The sequence below is a fragment of the Pygocentrus nattereri genome, chromosome 9 (assembly GCF_015220715.1).
Source record: "Pygocentrus nattereri isolate fPygNat1 chromosome 9, fPygNat1.pri, whole genome shotgun sequence".
NCBI lineage: Eukaryota > Metazoa > Chordata > Actinopteri > Characiformes > Serrasalmidae > Pygocentrus > Pygocentrus nattereri.
In genome coordinates, this window is record NC_051219.1 from 1,261,848 (window position 1) to 1,288,588 (window position 26,741).

The 26,741-nt window shown below is 49.6% G+C and overlaps 2 protein-coding genes across 6 annotated transcripts in view; both read right to left on the minus strand.

Annotated features, from left to right (window-relative positions):
- cntrob (centrobin, centrosomal BRCA2 interacting protein) overlaps positions 1-17,742 on the minus strand; it is a 25,836-nt gene extending 8,094 nt beyond the window's left edge. For 2 of the 5 annotated variants that reach the window (XM_037540994.1, XM_037540993.1), the window contains exons 1-13: positions 17,058-17,742; positions 15,994-16,268; positions 14,682-14,913; positions 14,141-14,231; positions 13,680-13,752; positions 10,578-10,722; positions 8,760-8,876; positions 8,536-8,652; positions 7,389-7,487; positions 6,815-7,039; positions 5,992-6,117; positions 3,328-3,461; positions 813-938 (exon numbers count right to left, since the gene is read on the minus strand). In XM_037540994.1, coding sequence (XP_037396891.1) covers positions 813-938; positions 3,328-3,461; positions 5,992-6,117; positions 6,815-7,039; positions 7,389-7,487; positions 8,536-8,652; positions 8,760-8,876; positions 10,578-10,722; positions 13,680-13,752; positions 14,141-14,231; positions 14,682-14,913; positions 15,994-16,262 — 1,754 coding nt within the window. In that variant the 5' untranslated portion in view covers positions 16,263-16,268; positions 17,058-17,742. The remainder of the gene's footprint in view (positions 1-812; positions 939-3,327; positions 3,462-5,991; positions 6,118-6,814; positions 7,040-7,388; positions 7,488-8,535; positions 8,653-8,759; positions 8,877-10,577; positions 10,723-13,679; positions 13,753-14,140; positions 14,232-14,681; positions 14,914-15,993; positions 16,269-17,057) is intronic. The other 3 variants (XM_037540992.1, XM_037540990.1, XM_037540991.1) reach the window with 2 other exon arrangements.
- Positions 17,743-20,508: 2,766 nt separating this feature from the next.
- eif4e2rs1 (eukaryotic translation initiation factor 4E family member 2 related sequence 1) lies at positions 20,509-26,451 on the minus strand. Its single transcript, XM_037540889.1, has 7 exons — positions 26,211-26,451; positions 25,038-25,131; positions 23,321-23,455; positions 22,413-22,517; positions 21,582-21,734; positions 21,164-21,300; positions 20,509-20,823 (listed from the first exon to the last, which is right to left on the minus strand). The coding sequence occupies exons 1-7, from the start codon at positions 26,225-26,227 to the stop codon at positions 20,784-20,786; spliced, it is 681 nt and encodes a 226-aa protein (XP_037396786.1). The 5' UTR covers positions 26,228-26,451; the 3' UTR covers positions 20,509-20,783.
- Between the last annotated feature and the right edge of the window lie 290 nt (positions 26,452-26,741).

Below are 26,741 nucleotides of genomic sequence, written 5' to 3' on the forward strand. Positions count from 1 at the left end.
CCGTACGGAGAACGTTATGATTCATTATGTACTTCATTTTTGACGAGTTCAAATACAATTTCACAGTAAATGCTCTTAATGTCATATTTCCATCAGAACCTTTCACCAAAAACAAAAGCCAACAGAAAAAATTCCGCTTTCTTAGGGGAGAACTGACTGACAGGAAACGAGGAACACAAGGAATTCCACAGATTCTTTTCTTTTTATTGTCCCCATAAGTGTGAGGCGTAATCAGAGATTCAGAGGGTTTGGTGTGAAACGGTTCAGACGTCTTTCCAGTGGTGGTGATGGGAACCAGGCGTCGCCATGACTACAACACAGATATAGACACTTTATTTACCATCCAGAACCACCAGAGAACCTACACGAGTCTTCTGAGCTTATATGGAATGTTGATGATGGAAAACAGTGGAAAATCTGGAATAATGAGTTTTCTTTGGGGACTATTTTGCCGCACAGCGCCCTGCATGTCTCCCTCCACCATGAATGGAGTTGAAGTTCTCTAAACTCTCATAAAACAGCGTCTCAGTCATCAGGCAGTGAATTCAGAACCAGGTCATGTAGGAACTTTCTGTAGGAGCTTTTAGAGGGACGTCTGGTTCCCATCACCACCACTGTGAACGGCTCTGACTCGGTCAGTTTATCTAGAACACCAAATTGCTCAGAACCACTCAGAACCACTCAGAATTGCTCAGATTATTTCTGGACCACTAAATTATGCAGAAAGTTTGAAAAATCAGTGGAGCTCCTTTGAAGGCCAGTCCATGCATGCGAGAGCGTCCCTCCTGCTTGTGCTGCTGTGGAGGACGTACTTGTTGTTGAAGTGGAGCGCGAGCTGCTGCTGCTTCTCGTCTTTCTCCTCTAACTGCACTCTGAACTCCTCCATCTGTGCTGAAAGCTCTCGTTCCTGACGAGCGCTCAGGTCCAGCAACTGCTTCCTGCAAAACAAAACCCGCCCACATACAGCCTGAGCTGGTGCTCCTGGAGTTCCTGTGGTTTAACAATAACAACAGTGTCTTCCTGCAGACCCTCCTCCAGCCTCCAGACTGTGGAAGACCCTCGCGGTCAGCAGGCAGAATAATTTTACTTATGCAGCGCTGCATTTGGCTGGTCTCTGAGAGGTGAGGCTCAGTGCTGCCCTAGGAACAGAGCTTTATTGCTCTTGAGCGCCCCCTCTGGTGCAGTACACGTAACTTTGTTAATGTGAGATTTTAACTTCAAATTTAACTTAAAATTTTAATATCAAGTCAACAAATAAATAATTAGTGTTTTACGTTTGACAGTATAAGTTTAATGAACTCGACATTTTAAGCTAGTCACCTCCTATTTATGCTCAGAAGCTGGATCGTTTTTACAGCTCTCCTCAGAAACTCTGACCTCGCTCTGACCTCACACTTACATCATCACAGCGCTGGGAGCCCCACCAGTCAAGCAGGGTGAAGCCCAATTCAGACAGAATTCAATGGACACTGGGTCCTGTGGTCATTTCCTTTTTTACAGGAGCTCATCTGTGATTTTACTGCTGTCCGGACTGACTGTGCTTGAAATCTTTTCCCTGAGAAAATGGCCTACTGTTTTACACCAAACTCTGTGTACCTGTGCTGTTCTCCTGCTGTGTGTCTGTGTGTACCTGTGCTGTTCCCGTAGTTTAGCTGTAGCTGTGCTGTTCTCCTGCTGTGTGTCTGTGTGTACCTGTGCTGTTCCCGTAGTTTAGCTGTAGCTGTGCTGTTCTCCTGCTGTGTGTACCTGTGCTGTCCCCGTAGTTTAGCTGTAGCTGTGCTGTTCTCCTGCTGTGTGTCTGTGTGTACCTGTGCTGTTCCCGTAGTTTAGCTGTACCTGTGCTGTTCTCCTGCTGTGTGTACCTGTGCTGTTCCCGTAGTTTAGCTGTAGCTGTGCTGTTCTCCTGCTGTGTGTCTGTGTGTACCTGTGCTGTTCCCGTAGTTTAGCTGTAGCTGTGCTGTTCTCCTGCTGTGTGTCTGTGTGTACCTGTGCTGTTCCCGTAGTTTAGCTGTAGCTGTGCTGTTCTCCTGCTGTGTGTACCTGTGCTGTTCCTGTAGTTTAGCTGTAGCTGTGCTGTTCTCCTGCTGTGTGTCTGTGTGTACCTGTGCTGTTCCCGTAGTTTAGCTGTAGCTGTGCTGTTCTCCTGCTGTGTGTACCTGTGCTGTTCCCGTAGTTTAGCTGTAGCTGTGCTGTTCTCCTGCTGTGTGTACCTGTGCTGTTCCCGTAGTTTAGCTGTAGCTGTTCTCCTGCTGTGTGTACCTGTGCTGTTCCCGTAGTTTAGCTGTAGCTGTGCTGTTCTCCTGCTGTGTGTACATGTGCTGTTCCCGTAGTTTAGCTGTAGCTGTGCTGTTCTCCTGCTGTGTGTACCTGTGCTGTTCCCGTAGTTTAGCTGTAGCTGTGCTGTTCTCCTGCTGTGTGTACCTGTGCTGTTCCCGTAGTTTAGCTGTAGCTGTGCTGTTCTCCTGCTGTGTGTACCTGTGCTGTTCCCGTAGTTTAGCTGTAGCTGTGCTGTTCTCCTGCTGTGTGTACCTGTGCTGTTCCCGTAGTTTAGCTGTAGCTGTGCTGTTCTCCTGCTGTGTGTCTGTGTGTACCTGTGCTGTTCCCGTAGTTTAGCTGTAGCTGTGCTGTTCTCCTGCTGTGTGTACCTGTGCTGTTCCCGTAGTTTAGCTGTAGCTGTGCTGTTCTCCTACTGTGTGTCTGTGTGTACCTGTGCTGTTCCCGTAGTTTAGCTGTAGCTGTGCTGTTCTCCTGCTGTGTGTACCTGTGCTGTTCCCGTAGTTTAGCTGTAGCTGTGCTGTTCTCCTGCTGTGTGTACCTGTGCTGTTCCCGTAGTTTAGCTGTGCTGTTCTCCTGCTGTGTGTACCTGTGCTGTTCCCATAGTTTAGCTGTAGCTGTGCTGTTCTCCTGCTGTGTGTACCTGTGCTGTTCCCGTAGTTTAGCTGTAGCTGTGCTGTTCTCCTGCTGTGTGTCTGTGTGTACCTGTGCTGTTCCCGTAGTTTAGCTGTAGCTGTGCTGTTCTCCTGCTGTGTGTCTGTGTGTACCTGTGCTGTTCCCGTAGTTTAGCTGTAGCTGTGCTGTTCTCCTGCTGTGTGTCTGTGTGTACCTGTGCTGTTCCTGTAGTTTAGCTGTAGCTGTGCTGTTCTCCTGCTGTGTGTACCTGTGCTGTTCCCGTAGTTTAGCTGTAGCTGTGCTGTTCTCCTGCTGTGTGTCTGTGTGTACCTGTGCTGTTCCCGTAGTTTAGCTGTAGCTGTGCTGTTCTCCTGCTGTGTGTACCTGTGCTGTTCCCGTAGTTTAGCTGTAGCTGTGCTGTTCTTCTGCTGTGTGTACCTGTGCTGTTCCCGTAGTTTAGCTGTAGCTGTGCTGTTCTCCTGCTGGATATTTGCGAGTCGCTCTGTGACCTGCTGTTCCACACACAGTCTGAGCTCCACCTCCCACTGAGAGCGCTGAGCCTCAAAACGAGCCTGTAGGGAAACAGTCAGTCTGATCTTCAGTACAAAATAAAGTATTTATTAAAAATAATAAAAAGCCTAATCTGTTAGCATTATATATGCAAATATATTTCCCCATGCTTTTTACACATATATATATATATATTTTGATGTAGGCTTCCAAGAAGCAATTATTAAGTAGAGTCAGACGCAGAGTCTCTGTCGAGTCAGAGGCAGAGTCTCTGTCGAGTCAGAGTCTCTGTCGAGTCAGAGGCAGAGTCTCTGTCGAGTCAGAAGTAGAGTCTCTGTAGAGTCAGAGGCAGAGTCTCTGTAGAGTCAGAGAGACAGAGTCTCTGTAGGGTCAGAGGCAGAGTCTCTGTAAAGTCAGAGTCTCTGTAGAGTCAGAGAGACAGAGTCTCTGTAGAGTCAGAGAGACAGAGTCTCTGTAGAGTCAGAGGCTCTGTAGAGTCAGAGAGACAGAGTCTCTGTAGGGTCAGAGACAGAGTCTCTGTAGAGTCAGAGAGACAGAGCCTCTGTAGAGTCAGAGAGACAGAGCCTCTGTAGAGTCAGAGAGACAGAGTCTCTGTAGGGTCAGAGGCTCTGTAGGGTCAGAGACAGAGTCTCTGTAGAGTCAGAGAGACAGAGTCTCTGTAGAGTCAGAGAGACAGAGTCTCTGTAGAGTCAGAGAGACAGAGCCTCTGTAGAGTCAGAGAGACAGAGTCTCTGTAGGGTCAGAGAGACAGAGTCTCTGTAGGGTCAGAGGCAGAGTCTCTGTAGAGTCAGAGAGAGAGAGTCTCTGTAGAGTCAGAGAGAGAGAGTCTCTGTAGAGTCAGAGGCAGAGTCTCTGTAGAGTCAGAGGCAGAGTCTCTGTAGAGTCAGAGAGACAGAGTCTCTGTAGAGTCAGAGAGACAGAGTCTCTGTAGAGTCAGAGAGACAGAGTCTCTGTAGAGTCAGAATCTCTGTAGAGTCAGAGAGACAGAGTCTCTGTAGAGTCAGAGAGACAGAGTCTCTGTAGAGTCAGAGACAGATTCTCTGTAGAGTCAGAGAGACAGAGTCTCTGTAGAGTCAGAGACAGAGTCTCTGTAGAGTCAGAGGCAGAGTCTCTGTAGAGTCAGAGGCAGAGTCTCTGTCGAGTCAGAAGTAGAGTCTCTGTAGAGTCAGAGGCAGAGTCTCTGTAGAGTCAGAGAGACAGAGTCTCTGTAGGGTCAGAGGTAGAGTCTCTGTAAAGTCAGAGTCTCTGTAGAGTCAGAGAGACAGAGTCTCTGTAGAGTCAGAGAGACAGAGTCTCTGTAGAGTCAGAGGCTCTGTAGAGTCAGAGAGACAGAGTCTCTGTAGGGTCAGAGACAGAGTCTCTGTAGAGTCAGAGAGACAGAGTCTCTGTAGAGTCAGAGAGACAGAGTCTCTGTAGGGTCAGAGGCAGAGTCTTTGTAGAGTCTGAGAGACAGAATCTCTGTAGGTTCAGAGGCAGAGTCTCTGTAGAGTCAGAGAGAGAGAGTTTCTGTAGAGTCAGAGAGAGAGAGTCTCTGTAGAGTCAGAGGCAGAGTCTCTGTAGAGTCAGAGAGACAGAGTCTCTGTAGAGTCAGAGAGACAGAGTCTCTGTAGAGTCAGAGAGACAGAGTCTCTGTAGAGTCAGAGTCTCTGTAGAGTCAGAGAGACAGAGTCTCTGTAGAGTCAGAGAGACAGAGTCTCTGTAGAGTCAGAGACAGAGTCTCTGTAGAGTCAGAGGCAGAGTCTCTGTAGAGTCAGAGAGACAGAGTCTCTGTAGAGTCAGAGGCAGAGTCTCTGTAGAGTCAGAGAGACAGAGTCTCTGTAGAGTCAGAGAGACAGAGTCTCTGTAGAGTCAGAGTCTCTGTAGAGTCAGAGAGACAGAGTCTCTGTAGAGTCAGAGAGACAGAGTCTCTGTAGAGTCAGAGACAGAGTCTCTGTAGAGTCAGAGGCAGAGTCTCTGTCGAGTCAGAAGTAGAGTCTCTGTAGAGTCAGAGGCAGAGTCTCTGTAGAGTCAGAGAGACAGAGTCTCTGTAGGGTCAGAGGCAGAGTCTCTGTAAAGTCAGAGTCTCTGTAGAGTCAGAGAGACAGAGTCTCTGTAGAGTCAGAGAGACAGAGTCTCTGTAGAGTCAGAGTCTCTGTAGAGTCAGAGAGACAGAGTCTCTGTAGAGTCAGAGAGACAGAGTCTCTGTAGAGTCAGAGACAGAGTCTCTGTAGAGTCAGAGAAACAGAGTCTCTGTAGAGTCAGAGAAACAGAGTCTCTGTAGAGTCAGAGAAACAGAGTCTCTGTAGAGTCAGAGGCAGAGTCTCTGTAGAGTCAGAGAGACAGAGTCTCTGTAGAGTCAGAGAGACAGAGTCTCTGTAGAGTCAGAGGCAGAGTCTCTGTAGAGTCAGAGAGACAGAGTCTCTGTAGAGTCAGAAGTAGAGCCTCTGTAGAGTCAGAGGCAGAGTCTCTGTAGAGTCAGAGGCAGAGTCTCTGTAGAGTCAGAGTCTCTGTAGAGTCAGAGTCTCTGTAGAGTCAGAGTCTCTGTAATACTGTCGCTGTAACCCATTGAGTTGCCTTTCACGCAGCGCTGACCTGGTCCAGGGCTCGATCCACCCGGGCCGTGTCTCTCTCTCTCCTGGTCTCCTCCAGCTCCTGCTGTAGCTGCCGTACTGTGGACTGGGCCTCCTCGCGGAGCTGCACCTCCTGGCCCACACGCTCCTAAACACACACGCACACAAACACACACGCACACAAACACACACAAACACACACGCACACACACAGCAGCCCTTTTACACAGGAATTGAAGTGTGATTCCACAGGACGGGTCAGAACACGAGCCGGAACCAAAATCTCAGTGAAGATCCTCTCTGTGTCCAGCTGCTGCATGAGGTGTGTGTGAGAGACTGACCCTCTCCGTGTCCAGCTGCTGTGTGAGGTGTGTGTGAGAGACTGACCCTCTCTGTGTCCAGCTGCTGTGTGAGGTGTGTGTGTGTGAGAGACTGACCGTCTCTGTGTCCAGCTGCTGTGTGAGGTGTGTGAGAGACTGACCCTCTGTGTCCAGCTGCTGTGTGAGGTGTGTGAGAGACTGACCCTCTGTCTCCAGCTGCTGTGTGAGGTGTGTGTGTGTGTGTGAGAGACTGACTGTCTCTGTGTCCAGCTGCTGTGTGAGGTGTGTGAGAGACTAACCCTCTCCGTGTCCAGCTGCTGCGTGAGGTGTGTGAGAGACTGACCCTCTGTGTCCAGCTGCTGTGTAAGGTGTGTGAGAGACTGACCCTCTGTCTCCAGCTGCTGTGTGAGGTGTGTGTGTGTGTGTGTGAGAGACTGACCGTCTCTGTGTCCAGCTGCTGTGTGAGGTGTGTGAGAGACTGACCCTCTGTGTCCAGCTGCTGTGTGAGGTGTGTGAGAGACTGACCCTCTCCGTGTCCAGCTGCTGCGTGAGGCGCGTGATGTCCTGCTGTAGCTGAGACAGTGAGTGTCGGCTCTGCTGGTTCTGCTGATCCAGCTCTGTCTGCAGAGTGACGGCGAGAGTCTGGAGTTTCTCCGATTTGGCTCGTTCCTCTTCAGCCTCGGACCGCCGCTCCTCCACCCGGACACGCAGCTCCTCCACACACCCCCGCAGCTCCGCCAGCTCCCGCTCCTGCACACACACGGCGAGTGAACGGCAGAAAACGCTGAGGCGTTGGTTTCAGGGCTCTCACAGCGGGGAGTCACTGTTTATACATCAGAACCACAAATTCACACGACACCATTCATTACAGTCACACAGAACCGCAGCGGGAAATTTAGTCTAGTAACGCGGAGCTGGAGAACCGGCAGTCTGGCCCACTACAGCAAAGCGTCTTCATAAACAACAGAGCAAAGGAGGAGGCGCTCAGCCTTCACCATTACGGCCAACGGCGACAGCACAAACCCCAGCAGAGCACACAGAGGACACAGCGGCGCTCGCACTGGCTGTCGGCTCCACCCACACGCATGCGTTTCTGCACCTGCTGTTTGTTGACGTTCTGTAGCTCCTCACTGCGTTTCTGCTCCTTATCCAGCGCCTCCGCTGCCTCTGACAGACTCTTCTCAAAGCTCGCCAGAGCCTACAACACACACACACACACACACACACACACAGGCTGGTGACCACCATCTGAACATTCTGCTGGTCAGAGAAAAGTCTGACCCTCACACTTCTGTCATCATGAGGTTTTAGCTCAGTGTACACATCAGCTGGCTTTTATTCTAATATTATTATTAGTGGTAAAGGCGTTAATATACTGATTATCATTAATATTTCACAGCATGCTTTAGCCTAATCACAAACGACCGAAGCTTCCCCGGTTTATACGATTAAATAAAGCGTTTCACGTCCTTCCCCAAAACGGTAAACTGAGCAGATAAAGACGGCGAGCAGTGAAACTGGCCGGGAGCGCTGTATTTACGGGAGTTCTCTGTAGAGGACGCGTGCGTTCACACGGAATTTGACCAGCGCACGCTGCAGAATTTGACCTCAAGTCAGACCTGAGTGTCTTTAACCTGAACTAAGGCCCAATCCCATTTCCCCCCTCACCCCGACCACTCAGGCGTCCTGATTCTCGCGCAGGGGTGGGGTGAAGCGTTGGGGCTACATGACCCTCCAAGCCGAGGCTTTTCAGAGACCCCAAACAGAGAGATATGAGAATAAAGGAAAGCCAGCAAGAGACCAAAGAAACTCCCAAATGTGAGAATTTTCTCTGTTAAAAATTCTGAAAACCATCAAATTATTTCAGTTTAATTTAAACAACCCTAAAAACCGCTGGCAGTGCTGACGTCTCGGTAGCTAAACTTCCCGTTCCACCTTAAATGGTACAGCACCTACATTCTGGCACTCAGGCATCAAAACCGCTGCTCCATTTAAGGTGGAACGGGAAAATTCGAGCAAGAATCTGGAGAATCTCTGACTTCAGCTTCACATCACTGAAGAATTGGGGGGGTGATAATAAATAACTGCCCCCCTCTTTTATTAGAGGGTCTCATTTCAGAGGAAGATCTCAACCACTGCCCTGTAGCTCAGGGACAAGGGGTTAAAACACGGGGCAGGGGTAGAAATCAGAAAGGGGACTGGGCCTTGGTCTGTTTGATTTCTCACCCTGTAGAGTGAGAACACACCTCTCTGTGTTTGTCCCGCGCACTCTCCGCCGCCTCCTTCTCCTCCTGCAGCCGCCTCACTCCCTCACTCTTCTCTTGCTCGTGCCGACGCCAGCCCTCCACCACCTTCTCCAACGTCTGAGAGACAGAGAGACGACAGACGACACTAATGAGATGCTTTACTGTCTTTAGCCGGAGCTGCTGCCCATCATCCCTGCCCATCAGAGGAAGTCGTGGGATGGAACCTTGTCGAGCTGCTCGATCATGATGTCCTTCTTGCGGTCAGCAGACACGGCCAGTGCTAACTGCTGCTGCAGCGCTAACAATTTATTCTGGAGGACCAACACCTGCTGCTCAGAGTGCTGGAGAGAGAGAGAGAGACAGAGAGAGAGAGAGAGAGAGAGACAGAGAGAGAGAGAGAGAGACAGAGAGAGAGAGAGAGAGAGAGAGAGACAGAGAGAGAGAGAGAGAGAGAGACAGAGAGAGAGAGAGAGAGAGAGACAGAGAGAGAGAGAGAGAGAGAGAGAGACAGAGAGAGAGAGAGAGAGAGAGAGAGAGACAGAGAGAGAGAGAGAGAGAGAGAGAGAGAGACACAGAGAGGGAGACAGAGAGAGAGAGAGAGAGGCAGAGAGAGAGAGAGAGAGAGAGAGAGAGAGACAGAGAGAGAGAGAGAGAGAGAGAGAGAGAGACAGAGAGAGAGAGAGAGAGAGAGAGACAGAGAGAGAGAGAGAGACAGAGAGAGAGAGAGAGAGAGAGAGAGAGAGAGACAGAGAGAAAGAGAGAGAGAGAGAGAGAGAGAGAGAGAGAGACACAGAGAGGGAGACAGAGAGAGAGAGAGAGAGAGACAGAGAGAGAGAGAGAGAGAGAGAGAGAGAGACAGAGAGAGAGAGAGAGAGAGAGAGAGAGAGAGAGAGACAGAGAGAGAGAGAGAGAGAGAGAGACAGAGAGAGAGAGAGAGAGAGAGAGAGAGAGAGAGACAGAGAGAGAGAGAGAGAGAGAGAGAGAGACAGAGAGAGACACAGAGAGGGAGAGAGAGAGAGAGAGAGAGAGAGAGAGAGAGAGAGAGAGAGAGAGAGAGAGAGAGAGAGAGAGAGAGAGAGAGAGAGAGAGAGAGAGAGAGAAGCCATGCAAACATTAAAAAGGCATTTGAACAGAAATTCCATAAATTTTTCTAAATTCGCAACATAAGTAACTGGTTGAGATGTAAACAGAGCGGTTCAGAGCGGTTCTCTGTTCTAGATAAACTGACCTCTGTCAGAGTCGTTCACAGTGGTGGTGATGGGAACCAGACGTCCCCCTCTAAAAGCTCCTCACAGTGGTGGTGATGGGAACCAGACGTCCCTCTAAAAGCTCCTACAGAAAGTTCCTACATGACCTGGTTCTGAATTCACTGCCTGATGACTGAGACGCTGTTTTATGAGAGTTTAGAGAACTTCAACTCCATTCATGGTGGAGGGAGACATGCAGGGCGCTGTGCGGCAAAATAGTCCCCAAAGAAAACTCATTATTCCAGATTTTCCACTATTTTCCATCATCAACATTCCATATAAGCTCAGAAGACTCGTGTAGGTTCTCTGGTGGTTCTGGATGGTAAATAAAGTGTCTATATCTGTGTTGTAGTCATGGCGACGCCTGGTTCCCATCACCACCACTGGAAAGACGTCTGATCCTCTGATTACACCTCACACTCTGGATTATACAGGAATTACGAAACACTGTTGGACTTCTCCTTTAATTCAGGTTGGCATAAGAACTCTCTGACTGTCAGGAGAGGAATGCAGGCACTAAGGGAAAGAGAAGATACCCATAATACCTTGTACCCGTTTTTGTGCGTGACTTTAGATTCAGAGATGAAGATTCAAATCTTCACTGATAAGTTCTTCAGAGTAAAAACCCGATCGTCTGTGTGCGTCTGTGACATAAGCCCCGCCCCCTCCTGTCCGCTTTACTCTGATAGGCTGCCGAGTGCTCATCACTGACAGTGGTTTGAATGAAAGACACTCGAAACGTGAGCGACGGGCGAATCGGTGAAGTCCACGTTTCGCTGACATTGAGTGTGGTACCTTGCGTCTCGCTCTCTCTCTGTCCAGACTCTCCCTGATCACCTGCAGCTCGGACACAGACGGGAGGGGCGCGGGGTTTACGCCGGCACGGAGACGAGAATACCGCGGAAACAGCTCCTCTACACCGCCGAGAGAGAGAGCCGCACTGAGAGAGACAGACAGAGAGAGAGAGAGAGAGAGACAGAGAGAGAGAGAGAGAGACAGAGAGAGAAACAGAGAGAGAGAGAGAGACAGAGAGAGAGAGAGAGAGAGAGAGAGAGACAGACAGAGAGAGAGACAGAGAGAGAAACAGAGAGAGAAACAGAGAGAGAGAGAGAGAGACAGAGAGAGAGAGAGAGACAGAGAGAGAGAGAGAGAGACAGACAGACAGAAAGAGAGACAGAGAGAGAAACAGAGAGAGAGAGAGAGAGATGGACAAATAAATAATGTCAAATGAATGTCACAATAAAAAAATACTGTATATAAATGTATGTCTATTTATGTGTGAGTGTGTGAGTGTGTGTGTGAGTGTGTGTGTGAGTGAGTGTGTGTGTGAGTGAGTGTGTGAGTGAGTGTGTGAGTGTGTGAGTGAGTGTGTGTGTGAGTGAGTGAGTGAGTGTGTGAGTGAGCGTGTGTGAGTGACTGTGTGTGAGTGAGCGTGTGAGTGAGTGTGAGTGAGTGAGTGTGTGTGTGACTGAGTGTGTGCGTGAGTGAGTGTGTGTGTGTGTGACTGAGTGAGTGAGTAAGTGAGTGTGTGTGTGTGTGACTGAGTGAGTGAGTAAGTGAGTGAGTGTGTAAGTGAGTGAGTGTGTAAGTGAGTGAGTGTGTAAGTGAGTGAGTGAGTGAGTGTGCGTGTGAGTGAGTGTGTGAGTGAGTGAGTGAGTAAGTGAGTGAGTGTGTAAGTGAGTGAGTGAGTGAGTGAGTGAGTGAGTGAGTGTGACTGAGTGAGTGACTGAGTGTGTGAGTGAGTGAGTGTGTGTGAGTGAGTGAGTGTGTGAGTGAGTGACTGTGCGTGTGTGTGTAAGTGACTGAGTGTGTGTGTGTGTGTGTGTGACTGAGTGAGTGAGTAAGTGTGTAAGTGAGTGAGTGTGTAAGTGAGTGAGTGAGTGAGTGTGTGAGTGAGTGTGCGTGTGAGTGAGTGAGTAAGTGTGTAAGTGAGTGAGTGTGTAAGTGAGTGAGTGAGTGAGTGTGTGAGTGAGTGTGCGTGTGAGTGAGTGTGTGAGTGAGTGTGTAAGTGAGTAAGTGAGTGTGCGTGTGAGTGAGTGTGTGAGTATGTGAGTGAGTGAGTGTGTGTGTGTGAGTAAGTGAGTGAGTGAGTGTGTGAGTGAGTGTGCGTGTGAGTGAGTGTGTGAGTGAGTGTGCGTGTGAGTGAGTGTGTGAGTGTGTGTGTGACTGAGTGTGTGTGTGAGTGAGTGAGTGAGTAAGTGAGTGAGTGTGTGAGTGAGTGAGTGAGTGAGTGTGTAAGTGAGTGAGTGAGTGGGTGTGTGAGTGTGTGTGTGAGTGAGTGTGCGTGTGAGTGAGTGTGTGAGTGAGTGTGCGTGTCAGTAAGTGAGTGAGTGTGCGTGTCAGTAAGTGAGTGAGTGTGTAAGTGAGTGTGTGTGAGTGAGTGTGTAAGTGAGTGAGTGAGTGAGTGTGTGTGTGAGTGGGTGTATGAGTGTGTGTGTGTGAGTGAGTGTGCGTGTGAGTGAGTGAGTGAGTAAGTGAGTGAGTGAGTGCGAGTGTGTGTGTGTGAGTGAGTGAGTGTGTGTGAGTGTAAGTGAGTGAGTGTGTAAGTGAGTGTGTGTGAGTGTGCGTGTGAGTGAGTGTGTGAGTGTGCGTGAGTGAGTGTGTGTGAGTGTAAGTGAGTGAGTGTGTAAGTGAGTGTTTGTGAGTGTGCGTGTGAGTGTGTGTGTGTGAGTGAGTGTGTAAGTGAGTGAGTGAGTGAGTGTGAGTGAGTGAGTGAGTAAGTGAGTGAGTGTGTAATTGAGTGAGTGAGTGTGTAAGTGAGTGAGTGTGTAAGTGAGTGAGTGAGTGTGAGTGAGTGAGTGTGAGTGAGTGTGTGTGAGTGTAAGTGAGTGAGTGTGTAAGTGAGTGTGCGTGTGTGTGTGTGAGTGAGTGTGTAATTGAGTGAGTGAGTGAGTGTGTAAGTGAGTGAGTGAGTGTGAGTGAGTGAGTAAGTGAGTGAGTGTGTAATTGAGTGAGTGAGTGAGTGAGTGAGTGTGTAAGTGAGTGAGTGAGTGAGTGTGAGTGAGTGAGTGAGTAAGTGAGTGAGTGTGTAATTGAGTGAGTGAGTGAGTGAGTGAGTGAGTGAGTGTGCGTGTCAGTAAGTGAGTGAGTGAGTGAGTGTGCGTGTCAGTAAGTGAGTGAGTGTGTAAGTGAGTGTGTGTGAGTGAGTGTGTAAGTGAGTGAGTGTGTGTGAGTGAGTGTGTAAGTGAGTGAGTGAGTGAGTGTGTGTGTGAGTGGGTGTATGAGTGTGTGTGTGTGAGTGAGTGTGCGTGTGAGTGAGTGAGTGAGTAAGTGAGTGAGTGAGTGTGAGTGTGTGTGTGTGAGTGAGTGAGTGTGTGTGAGTGTAAGTGAGTGAGTGTGTAAGTGAGTGTGTGTGAGTGTGCGTGTGAGTGAGTGTGTGAGTGTGCGTGAGTGAGTGTGTGTGAGTGTAAGTGAGTGAGTGTGTAAGTGAGTGTTTCTGAGTGTGCGTGTGAGTGTGTGTGTGTGAGTGAGTGTGTAAGTGAGTGAGTGAGTGAGTGTGAGTGAGTGAGTGAGTAAGTGAGTGAGTGTGTAATTGAGTGAGTGAGTGTGTAAGTGAGTGAGTGTGTAAGTGAGTGAGTGAGTGTGAGTGAGTGAGTGTGAGTGAGTGTGTGTGAGTGTAAGTGAGTGAGTGTGTAAGTGAGTGTGCGTGTGTGTGTGTGAGTGAGTGTGTAATTGAGTGAGTGAGTGTGTAAGTGAGTGAGTGAGTGAGTGTGAGTGAGTGAGTGAGTAAGTGAGTGAGTGTGTAATTGAGTGAGTGAGTGAGTGAGTGTGTAAGTGAGTGAGTGAGTGAGTGTGAGTGAGTGAGTGAGTAAGTGAGTGAGTGTGTAATTGAGTGAGTGAGTGAGTGAGTGAGTGAGTGAGTGAGTGTGTAAGTGAGTGAGTGAGAGAGTGCAGTACCTGAGCAGGTGGGAGGTGGTGTCACTCTTGTACGAGTCGTCCTGAAGATGCTGTGATGCAGGTCTCAGGAGATCTGCAGGAGGAGCAGGGCCAGAAGTGGAGGTTAAATTGTTATCAGAGGACGTGTGATGGGAACTGTGTTCTGTGCTGGTCAGACACCGGAGGGCGCTGCTGAGGAAGTGTGAAATGAGCGGCTGGATGGAGCTTCAGTGAGAAATCAGCTTATAAATGCTTTTTCTGTTGTTTTATGACTTTTCTGCTTTAAAGTCTGAGACACTCTGCGTAACTTCAGCGTGAATGGGCGGGGCTGTAGGCTGCGTGGGAGGGGCTAGGCTGCTGTAAGGTGAATGTGTGAATGTGGGTGGGGCTAAACTGCTAGTTTTTTTTTTATATTGGTTCCATTCACTCCTGTTCATGTGTGACTCTCCCTGGCGCCCCCTAGTGTGTGTATGACTGCTCACCGTCTGTGTCAGTCGCTGTGGGCACTGATCTCAGCATCGTCTGTAAATGACTCCTCACGTTCTCCATCTCCTCGATATGCCGCCGGCCGCTCTGCGCACGCACACACACACACACACACACACACACACGCACACAGCTTGATTAACGTCTCTACAGACAGTGAGTTACAGGCCGCTAACCTCACACTCAGTGACCTGAACACAAGCAGAGTGCTTTAATTCATTAATAGATATTTATCTGGCGCCTCACTAGGCCGTCGACACCGCGCGGCATCGTGCGCTTGGTGATCAAACTGCTCAGATTTGTGTGCAGGCTTGAAAGCGCTTTAGCTGTTCGTACATAATACCATGAGGGGACCTGATCGCAGGTAAGGCGGTCATGATTCTACCGGGATGCTTTATGGTTCACACTACAGATAAAGAGCGTCACTCTGAATTCACTCTGTAAAGAACATCCGCTGCTGTCTACTGCCAGATGTGACCGCGGCCGTGCAGCTGTGCTGAGCTGAGGTACCGTATCAGTACAGACAGGCGCCGTTACCGAAAGCTTAGCGCTGCTGTTCACGCTGCTCTGCAGCTTCAGGTCCATCTCGCCGGTCATCAGCTCCGCCTCCGACTCCGTCTCCTCCGCTCCAGAGGCGGCGTCACGGGAGGAGTCCGCCTCCAGACTCAAGTCGGCCTGCTGCGACTCGTTCAGCCTGTCGGAGGGAACAGAGCCTGTCGCCACGGCAAGAGAGCCCAGCTCCGGAGAGGAGGGCTTAAAGGACACCTGCCTGAAGGAGAAAGATAAAAAAAGAAGAAAGGGAGGAATAAATAAATAAACAGGTATGAGAAAAAGAAAAAAGAAAGGAAGAAGGACAGAAATAAACGAGGAAAGTGAGGAATAAATGAATAAGTGGGCTGAAAGTTAAAGGCACACTGGCTAAAGGAAAAATCAGTACATCTGTTCTACAGCGGTGCTGCAGTGGCTTCTAGAACCACGGTTCTGGTCTTCAGAGCAGGAAAACCCCCTTTAGATGACGTATCTAAACGAAACGGACCTAAACCTGGTCTGAGAAGCGTTACGGCCAGGCCAGCACATCTTACTGGAGCTGCTGTCAGATCAGCATCCCAGAGCACGAATTACTCAGACCACAGACACGACTCCGCAGGCCAGGAGCTAAAGCTGTGGAGATGATCACCTGGTTATCGAGGTATCCCACCTCAGTCTGGCTCCTTCTCCTTCTGACAGCAGCTGATCAGCGTCCCAGAGCACGAATTACTCAGACCACAGACACGACTTCGCAGGCCAGGAGCTAAAGCCGTGGAGATGGTCACCTGGTTATCGAGGTATCCCACCTCAGTCTGGCTCCTTCTCCTTCTGACAGCAGCTGCTGTCAGATCAGCGTCCCAGAGCACGAATTACTCAGACCACAGACACGACTCCGCAGGCCAGGAGCTAAAGCCGTGGAGATGGTCACCTGGTTATTGAGGTATCCCACCTCAGTCTGGCTCCTTCTCTCTGGCTGGAAGGGTAAAAACCCATAATTTTGTGGTAAATAAAGTCAAAATCTGGGTTTTCGTTATTATTTTGTTCGACGACTGAGGAAAGACCTACGCCTGGTTGTATGTATTAGCCAGTGGCTGGGCTGGTTGACACCACAGGGGCTCCCAATGGCTGTATGATCATATTATAATATATGTGTGCGATGCATGCTGGGTACTGTCGTGTCGGCGGAGGGGTTTAACGCTCTACGTTCACTGTACAACACGGTGAATGTCAGGCTGTAAAGACTTCGGCCTGGACACAAACACCTCCTCTGCATGTGTGGCCTGGGGTGAAACCCCCTGGCTCAGCGGAGGTCCCCTCCTACCTGGCTTTGGCCGAGTGGTCGGTGGAGACGAGCGGACGGCGGGCGGTGTAACCGCCGGTGCTGTAGAGCTCCTGCTCTTTACTGCGCTGTAGAGACGAGTAGAGCCGAGCGGTGACCTGGCGAGAGGAGGAGAGGGGAGAGGAGGGCCAGGAGCGAGTGAGAGAGGGAAAAGAGGAGGACAGAGGGAAAAGAGGAGGAGAGGGGGACGCAGGAGAGGACACAGGCAGGGGCTCCACATCGCTCAGAACATCTGCCGTCTCCACAGACATCTCGCACTGAGGAACACAGAGAGAGAGACGGGTTATTACAGAGGTACATGGGTAATGTGGTGCTGATAACATTCAGAATCCCCGAATTTTCCAGATTCATCACAGAATCAGGGGATATTCCAGTTAATAGCATTAATAACATTAATAAGACAGCGCTTGTTTTGACTGGGCTGCTTTACTCGGTGTTCTCTATAAACACCATACCTTCACTAACAGTTAGATCATAAAAAGATCACACCTTTTTACGGCCCCCTATGGATGATTATAAACAGGAATAATCTTAGGATTAGGTTTAGGTGTAGGTTTGGAATTGAAGTTAAGGTTAGTGTTAAGAGAATCTATCACACGCGAGTTAAAGTTGACTTGCATTTAACGTTGACATTTAGCCGAACGTTACCAGAAGACAGACTAAGCATTTGTGAAGCACTTTGAAAGACCACAGCGTATGAAAGGTGCTATATAAATAAACCTGCCTAGATCATCTACAGTGGACCATCAAAATAAAGAGTTACCAAAGAGAAACATAACTAAAATCAAACAGCCTGGCAACAGGGGCGCTGCTACTAAACGGGCATTACATCATGATCCACCTGTACCACTAAGATATGACTACACCTGTAAAACAGGGGGGTTAGAGTGTAAATAATGCCCCATTTAAGGTGGAATGGAAAGCTTTAATGAGAATCTGGCGAATATAAAGCCAACTTCAGTTTCTTATAAGAGACTGAGTGATAATAATAACAACACTTTCCACACTATGAGCAGCTTTATTGGTCCATACTGACAATCACACACCTTTATTTAGCTGACTTGGTTCTGACCCAGTCCTCCAGAGCCGTTTTCTAACAGGTCTTGCTCTCTATTTAAGGTGGAACGGAACAATTCGAACAAGAAGGCTGGTGAATAGGAAGCTTTGTGAACATCTAAGGCTAATTTAACACGAACCCATCGGCATTTCGCTGTTTACAGACACACAGATGAAGGTGTGGAGGATAAAAGTCGATATATTCGCGTTAAAAGCCCCGCCGGGTGGTTTTATACCCCCCTAAAGCTGAGCGCTGTGGTTAGCAGCGCGGCTAAAGAGCCTCTGGAAAAACATGTATAAACAGCCCCGTTTAAGAGTTCAGAGCGGCTAAATAAGCCGAGCGTCTATCAAACGCGAATAAACAGATAAAGCCCGGAGTTCCTCACCGACCCCGGAGCTTCAAACCCGCAGCTTTCAGCCGGAGCTAATGCTAATGCTAACGCTAACGCTAAACAAGTTTCCCGGGCCAGTCGGCGCCATAGCAACCACGGCCTCTGACGTCATCGACAACCGCCGACCAGCAGCTCCGCTCAGAAACTGATCAATGATCAATAATTCATATCAGAAAAGCACATTTAGACGCTCGGTTTCACACCACGGCGGAGTTACGAGCCAAAAAACGCGCCGTTAGTACATTTTTACACATAAAGGAGCGAGAGAAACGGCTTTAAACGCGTCTGAATGAGGGGTCACTGGTTCGGTAGGGCACCTAGTGGCCGACATGAACACTGCACTTTAACAGTAAGTGGATAAACAGCGTTTTTTACTCTCCTGCCTTCTCACTGGGGAAATAAACGGTAAAGTACCCCAGAAAAAGTGTGCTTGAGGGTTTTAATACTGGAGTTGAGTGCGTCTGTGTTTTAGTTGAAGGGTCATTCTACAGGAACGTCCACCTTTGTGTCCCTGGCCCAGTTAGCTAATTTCTCTGGCTCACTTGTGGGCCACATCCTTGGTTTGTTCTGGCCCAGTACACGGCTTGGTCCTCGGCCCAGATCTGGCCCACACACCGTAACGTGAGTAGAACTAATGGATATGGCCCGAATCTGGTCCCAGTCTGGCCCGACTACATTGTTGGTCCACAACATTCACGCCGGGATTGTCCCACAAATGTAGGCATGGGTCAAAACAGCATGAAGCTGTCCAGGGTCTGGCCCTGTTCTGGCCCGTTTGCCTGTTATCTACCCAGTAGTCAACCAACACTGATATGGGAAAACCAGAATCTGCCCAAAACCACCTGCTATCTGTGTAGCACTCTTGAAATACATGTTAGGGCTACAATTTATTTATATTTTAATACAAAACAGTAAGTTATTTGAACAGTTACACCTTCTTGAGCCTCAATTTAGCAATAATGGTTTTGAAATCAATCATATAGAATTCAGAGCATCACAGAAGAGCTCGTCCCCGCAGTCACGCGTAAAGGCTTTTTAACTGCAATAATCTCTACATCCGAATTAACTATATAATCTGAATGACAAAGAGAACAAACGGCAAATAAATATTATAAAATATATAACGAAAGTTCCCCAGGAGTCGTGTCAAAACTCTTATTTTGAAATAAAAGTCCCACTGATGACGTCACTCGACCTCCTTTGACCTGTTTTCTGAGGATCTATGGAGAAAAGCTCATGGTGAGTCCACTGTGTCTCTCAGTTGTCAGAGATCTTCTCTCAGCTCATGACCTCATATGAAGCTTCTAGCTGACGTCACTGGTGTGACCGACTTCATTGTGAAAAAACAAACACAAATGGATTAAATTCCATATTTTAGTGGACGTTCCCTGATGGACAGCGTGTGGTTTGATGTTCTGTAAAATGCATTGATCATTAAAAACGTCTCTGGTGTTTCCTTTATTATGAGGAACACCGATGATGGTCAGTAACACCAGTGACTCCTATGGAGACACAGGAAAGTGGACGCTTCTGTATGTTATATTAAGATTAAGATTAAGTGACCCTTATTAGTCCCACAACGGGGAAATGTCACCTCCGCATTTAACCCATCTGGGCAGTGAAACACCACACACACTCTAGTGAGCACATACACACTAGGGGGCAGTGAGCACACTTGCCCGGAGCGGTGGGCAGCCCAATCCACAGTGCCCGGGGAGCAGTTGGGGGTTAGGTGTCTTGATCAAGGACACCTCAGTCATGTGCTGTCGGCTCTGGGGATCGAACCGGCGACCTTCCGGTCACGAGGCCTCCAGCCCACAATGCCCCAGTTCTCTCTTCAATGTTCTCAGAGATGGAAAAAAAAAAGAATTTTCTCTTTTTATTTAGTAAATTACTTGTTTTTGACATTGTTTTGACATCCCAACGGCTAGCAGTAAGAAGAAAACGGCTCAGAAGTTTCCTCCCCAAAGCAGCTGCAGTTCTTCCTCCCACCTCCACGATGCATCGTCAGAAGGTGGCTTTCCTAGTCCTTAACGTGGGAAATCTCTCGCAGCGCTGCAGCAGCAGGACAGCAGGCATGTCCACGACACATACATGGTGGCCGAAGCGGCCCTTTAACTCACAGTGAAGCAGCCAGTCAGTGTACCTGATGGAGCGTGAGATGTGAGGACTGAAGGTCTGAAAAGGTCCGTTTAGGTTAGCGAGTCATAAGAAAAAGGAATTACAGTAATACAAGTGCAAACCATGGGGTTTCAGCACCTCTCAGAGCCAGTAAGTGTGGTGGTGACATCATACAGGGTTTAAAAGACAAGATCAGGAACATCAATAGATGTTTTGACTACGAGTCCGTTTAAATTCCTCTATGAATACCAGCAGAATAAGGGTGATTGGCTACGATGCTACCAAGCTGGGAAGGTAAAGGCCAACACAAGCTTCCTCCAAGAGACGAGGCTCCACCACATCTTTAAAAACTGATGCCAACACATCACGCTAGGTTAGCCAAGAGACACCTGCGCTGGCTAACAGTACGCTGAGTAATGGGTCAGGGGTGCGCGCATGCAGGGAGGACCATTCTACCCACACACAGAGGGACAGGACAGTTATGCTCCCTTGGACTTCCACTTACGGATGGCTGTGGCATCGCCAGGGATCGACTCGTGATCTGATGACGCTGGACCAATCTTAGACGAGGGTCAGCAATCTTATGCACAAAGGGCTGGTCTGGCTGCAGGTTTTCCTTCCAGCAAAGCAAGAACTCAACTGACTCGTTTTCTCAATCAAACTGAAGCTACAAACAAAGGATTAGTTACACGAGCCGTTGGCACAGAAACCAGCCGCCACATAGGTCCTCTGTGGATCGGAGACCCCTGGTTTAGACAGCGGTGCCACCCAGATACTCCAAAAAGTAAAATTCAGAGTAACGTTACTGTTGATTACAGCTGTAATAATAACCAGCTAATAAACCGGATTAAAACAAGCCGGCAGCCTAAACCGGCGGCGGTCATTCCGTTCAGATACGCGTTAATTAAAAACACAGACGCACAGAAACTTAATTCAAGCCGTCGTGGAGCCGTTTACTGTTAAATAAAAAAACACAGTCAGACTGAAACAGTAGAAACTGAACAGAGTTAGAAAAGGTGGAGTTTGTACAGCTCTGGAATGTTGGGAGGGGGAGGAGGAGGAGTCTGTTCCTGCATTTCCTCTCCTCCTCAGGAACGACAGATCACACTGCTCTCTCCTGCACAGAGGAAACGAGTGTGGGATTGTGATGGGGGTGGGGGGGGGGGGGGTGTCAGTCCGTCTGAGTGAAGAGTGTGTGTCCCTTCACAACGTGATCTTCGTGTTACGGAAGCTGGAGTTATCCCTGAGAGAGAGAGAGAGAGAGAGAGAGAGAGAGAGAGAGAGAGAGAGAGAGAGAGAGAGAGAGAGAGAGAGAGAGAGACAGAGAGAGAGAGAGAGAGAGAGAGAGAGAGAGAGAGAATTAGGCCAAGACAATCAAATCCAAATTATTATTTTGGTAAATTTAAGCCAGTTAAGCCTTCTGGCCCTCTGACCAATCGGGGGGCGGCCCTCTGACCAATCGAGGGACGGCCCTCTAATCAATCAGAAGAGGTGATTTTAGCCCTATAACTCAGCATGAAGTGCCTGACAGAGAGAGCAGTTAAAGACCACGTGCACGTTAGGTGTGTGTCTGTGTGTCGTACTTGAGGCTGTCGTTGTGGGTCTTGTACTCCATGATGGTGTTGGGGGGCAGGTTCAGGACCCTCCGCAGTGTGTCTCTGATACGGGACGTGGTCACCTGATCATTCGCCGTTTTATTCCAGATAGACAGAATATCCTCCTGTAGAGACGAAAGAACACACAGAACCACGTTACCGAACAGGTACACTAACCGGCCACTTTATCAGAAACCCCTCTCCTGCAGCCCCACGGGCTGGTGTTCAGTTAGAGACCAAAGTGGCCAGTTAGTGGAAGCAACAAGGTGGGTGTTTCTAATAAAGTGGCCAGTAATGAAGCACAAGGTTGGTGTTTCTAATAAAGTGGCCAGTGAGAGGAAGCACAAGGTAACATGACTTCTTCATATAGCACTCATCAGAAACAAACCGTCATTTAAAGACCTACCTGGAAGCGTATGGAGACGACCACTCCACACACCTCCTCTCCCACCATGAACTGCTCCCCCAGCATGGCCAGGATGATGTTCTCCCAGAACCGTGACGCCAGACCTTTACGCAGCCGAATGATCCACTTACCGCCGTTCTTATTGGCCTCGTCCTGAATCAAACACAGTAATGAGGGGCTGACCCACACAGGCATCAGCAGTTATTTCACTTAATTCACAGCATCCACATTCAGCGGAGGAGCTGAGGCTCGCTCATATTCCGGCAGTAAGGGAGCTGACGCAGGAGCGCCGTCTACCCTGATGATGATGAGGATTTAATGGGTCGATCTGACTATTCACACCCCTGGACCACTGACAATACTGTTGGCTTCAATTTCAAACTTCGACTATGATCCGAGTCTTTGTGGCAGAACACGATGCCAAACTCTGACTGGCCAAACATGAGTGCATGAGCAGGATTAGATGGGATTAGGGCACCTCAGTACCGACACACTAGATCTCACACAGCTGAACCGCCACCATTAGATTAGTGCTGTACTGATAAGGGAACACTAACAGTATTAACACACACGTTAATATATCGCTATATATTCTTCATCTATCTCTGCACTGTTGCCGATGCAGACACACAAACGCTGATAAAATATAAGAGGAACACATTTAATTGGGAATAAATCCAGTTAGATCAGCTTTACAGCGAAATACACGACATCACTGTGCATCCCAAACTTTAAACTGTCTAAGTGTGAGGTCAGCGATGTGCAAGTCATGACGTTCTGGGAACAGCAGGCTGGGAAAACAGTTCCAGTGTCTCTCTGTGACTCTCGCACCTCCCACATGGGTTTGATGCCCTCCTTGAACAGGTGGAAGTCACTGTGTCCCGTCAGATCCCCCGGTCGGACCAGGTGACTGTAGAACTTCCAAAACTGCTCTACCTGCAACAACAACAACACGACAACATGGTGAATCAGACGCATCATGAAACAAAACCAAAAGCCAAACTAAACACAGACCAAGACGGCCCTCAGGGCCCCGATACTCTAAGCCGCTTCTCCTTCTGGGTCGCGGGGGCTGCTGGAGCCCTGACTGCATGTCTTTGGACTGTGGAAGGAAACCGGAGAACCCCGGAGGAACCCCACACAGACACAGGGAGAACATGCAGACTCCACACAGAGAGGACCGTGGTCACCCGGCTGGGGACTCGAACCCAGGCCCTCCCTGCTGTGAGGCGACAGCGACAGAGGAGGTGTATGGAATTGTGCAGCTGATCCACGGATTGGATGGAACTCTTAAGTGTGAAACCAGCAATAATCATATTTAATAACTGTTCATTATAATTATTAGCCAGGTGAAGACAAACGCACTAGCCCAGCTGAAGGCACACGGACTAGCTCATTCTGAGCTTAGCTTTACTCATTCGTTTCTTTTCTCGGGCCTAAACAGCCAATCGGAGAACTTTTCACCAGCAGCAGCTCCGTAACCCAAACACCTGCAGACGGGAGCCGCGTAGGGCCGAACTGGACCCCCTGCAGTCCTGGACATCTGCTGCTCTGGAGAGTTTAGCTCCAGCACTCCGGGCTCTAATATTCAGGAGCTCCTGAAGGACGTCAGCACCTGAATCAGGTGTTGGATCAGGCGTTAGAGCCGGGCTGAGTGGTCAGCCTCCAGGAAGACCAGAGTTTGGAACACCACCGACACATTAACACTACAACGCAAGATCAGGGAAAGAAACACGCACCGAGGCGACGGTGCCGATCTGTCTGATGTTCTGCTCGTAGCTCTGTGTGTTGGCGGGTCTGCTGGGGGTCCGGCGGGAGTACCAGAAGGTGTAGTTGTACTGCAGGGGGTGTTCACCTGGACCTGGAGTTATAGTCTATACACAGAGAGAGAGAGAGAGAGAGAGAGAGAGAGAGGGACAGCGAGAGAGAGAGAGAGAGAGAGAGAGAGAGTGAGAGTGAGAGAGAGAGAGAGAGGGACAGAGAGAGAGAGAGAGAGAGAGAGAGAGAGAGAGAGAGAGAGAGAGGGACAGAGAGAGAGAGAGACAGAGAGAGAGAGAGAGAGAGAGAGGGACAGAGAGAGAGAGAGAGAGGGACAGAGAGAGAGAGGGACAGAGAGAGAGAGGGACAGAGAGAGAGAGAGAGAGAGAGAGAGAGAGAGAGAGAGAGAGAGAGAGAGAGACATAAGCCACAGAATGAAAGCTTTTCTCCACCACCTGCTGAACCTGCTGTAACTGGCACCGCTGGACTGACCTGTGAACCGTCCAATGACCAACTGCTGTTGGTGGTGAATTTCCACCCGGCGTCACAGCAACAAACAGGCCAGTGAGAAGCTAGTCTAACAGGGTCATACCGCCCCCGTCACGAGGGGGCACGTCTGGGGAGGTCGGGGGTGTGTGTAACCAGACAGCGTAAGCCCGGGGATGAGGACTGTCCAACAGCGCCGTCCAACAGCTCTTAGTGGACAGGCTTGACTTTGGGCTTATGTTGTCTGGCTAAACTGAGAAATCCTGATTTGTGAAATGCCCCCATCAAACTTCCGGCACTGAACTGAAGGGCACGCCCCCTGTAAACCCCGCCCCCAAACCCCTCTCTCGATCCCACTCGCAGCCTAACTAAACTCTGGCAGGAGGATTTTACTGCACACGTCCGCAGGCTCTGGCTTTTGCTGGAGGGATTTAATCCATGTGAAATTACACGTCATCCACAGGCTAAAGGCAGGCTTGCTGCTCATCGGACAGAGCCCCCTGTAGGCGACCCTGCCCAACTGCAGGGACAGCAGAGGAGGGGAAAGTTCAGCTCCTCACTGCTGGGCTTTAGTTACATTTAGGGATCATACGCCTTCAAAGAGGGGGGCAGTTATTTATTATCACCCCCCCTAATTCTTCAGTGATGTGAAGCTGAAGTCAGAGATTCTCCAGATTCTCGTTAGATTTTCCTGTTCCACCTTAAATGGAGCAGCAGTGACATTCTGGCACTTCAGATGTCAGAACTGCTGGACTATTTAAGGTGGAACGGGAAAGATAGCGAGCTACCGATACGTTAGCATGCTGTGAATGATTTTTTTCTGCTTGTTATGAAGAAAAACAACCAAAATCCACTGAAAGGCCATTAAACTGAGATCAAACGGTGGTGATCACAGCTTAACAGGGAAAATTCCCACGTCTGTGGGTTTCTTTGGTCTCTTGTTCTCCGGGTTTTCTCTTTTTCCTCATATCTCGGTTTGGAGGGTCATGTAGCCCCAACACTTCACCCCACCCCTCTATCTCAACAAGAGTTGGGACCCCCACCCCTAGACACGAACAGCAAACCAGAGGGCGGAGGGCTCGGCGGCGGGGCGAGGGGTGAGACCAACACACTGGACTCTGGGATACGTACTCCTCTGCTGATCTGACCTGATCAGCGCCCCCTGCTGCTCATTCTCTCCCTCTCAGACAGACAGACATTGATCCTGCTCACTTTTCTCCGGTTAGTGCTGCTGCCGTCCGACTCGCGCCTCTCTTCCCTCACGCATCCCACGTCCTCCTGCTCCTCCACCTCCTCCTCCTTCAACCTGCACCAGGAAAACAACAGGAATTACAGCGAAAGACAAACACCAGAACCTCAGAGCAGCACTTCACCAGCCCGGCCGCCTCCACGTGAACCACAAGCCTGCAGTCACACCACCGAACAGACCGGATCACTCGAGTCTCCACAGGGGCGGCGCTCCAGGACAAGGAAAAGCTTCAGCGTTTAACGGGAGTGAACAGGGAAACACCATTATTCCGCAACTCCATCATCTCTGTTGGTCTGCTCATCGTGAGGTTTGGCGCGACACCGTGTAAAAATGAAAATGAGCTTTTTAATATTTAAATCAATAACACTAATGAATATTCATAACGCTCGTTTACTCGGTTACACTACTTCACTACAGACTCTAGACAGTAAAAACACGAGCATAACGATGTCACCTCTTCAGCTCGATGGAGTTCGTGTTCTAGATGGTTCTGCACAGAAACTCTTCAAAAAGAACCCACTGTTGTTACGATACGGGTCTGTTACAGGAGGAGAACCTTTTCAAAACTATATGATCTGAAGAACCGTTTCACAACACAAAGGCCTCTTTAACCATGCAGATGGTTCCATATAGCTAGACCTCCTGGTTCTAAACAGAACCACTGGCTGTACTAGAGAACCTGTCTGTGCTCGTTAGTTCTGGTGCATTGGTTCGTGGTTTAGAGCATGAACGGCCGGAGGTTCGTCGTTTTTCTTAATATTAGTGTCCGTTTGTTTACATGTTTACTTGCTGACCGACAGAAGCTCGCGACGCGTTTCTGGTGCAGCGGGTCGAGTGAACACGCGCGAATGTTCACAGTTAACAGCGCAGGTTTACTGGACCGTCCAGGGGCAGCGAACTCACACAGAGCTTCGCTGGGAACCCGCAGCCTCCGGCTGGAGGGAGCGGGACTGAATCGGTACAGTTACAAATCTCTGCCTCTAATGCCACAAAACCAGAGTCAGTGTCGAGGCAGAGGCTCTCCGAGCCCGGCGGTGCTAACCCCGCTTTAGCCCGTTTCCAGGGCTTTTTGTTTGTTAACCGCGCTGTTTGTTTGTTGACTGGGGCTCCGTTAGCTTAGCCGCGTGCTAACTCACTGCTCGAACTGGTTCATTCCGGCTGCCGTTCCTCTCCTGCGGTCCGTCTCTGCGCCGTGTCCGACTCACACATCCACCCACGCCGCGGGAACACGCCTCGGTTCTCCGTCTGAACCCGAACCCGACCCGCTTTTTACTCGGAACTCGGGAAAACGCGGAAATCTGAGCGCTAAGCTAACAGCGCCGGCTACACAGCAGCACACCGCGCAGGCGCAGTGCACGCACAGCCAGCCACGCCGGACGGAGCCTCCGAGCGGACAAAAAGGCTGAGAGGCGTTCGCGGGTGGTGATAGTGAATCTGAGCCGCAGTGACGGCCTCGACCCCTCCGGGACGCTTTAGACTGGGTGTTGAACATCGCTGTGAGGATCTGATTGAGCATTTGTGAGGTCAGGTACTGATGTTGGATAGTCAGTTCTGGGTCACTCCAACTCATCCCAGAGGTACTGGATGGAGCTCCATCACTCCAGAGAACACAGCTCCACTGCTCCACCGCCCAGTGCTGGGGGGCTTTATACCCCTCTAGCCCACGC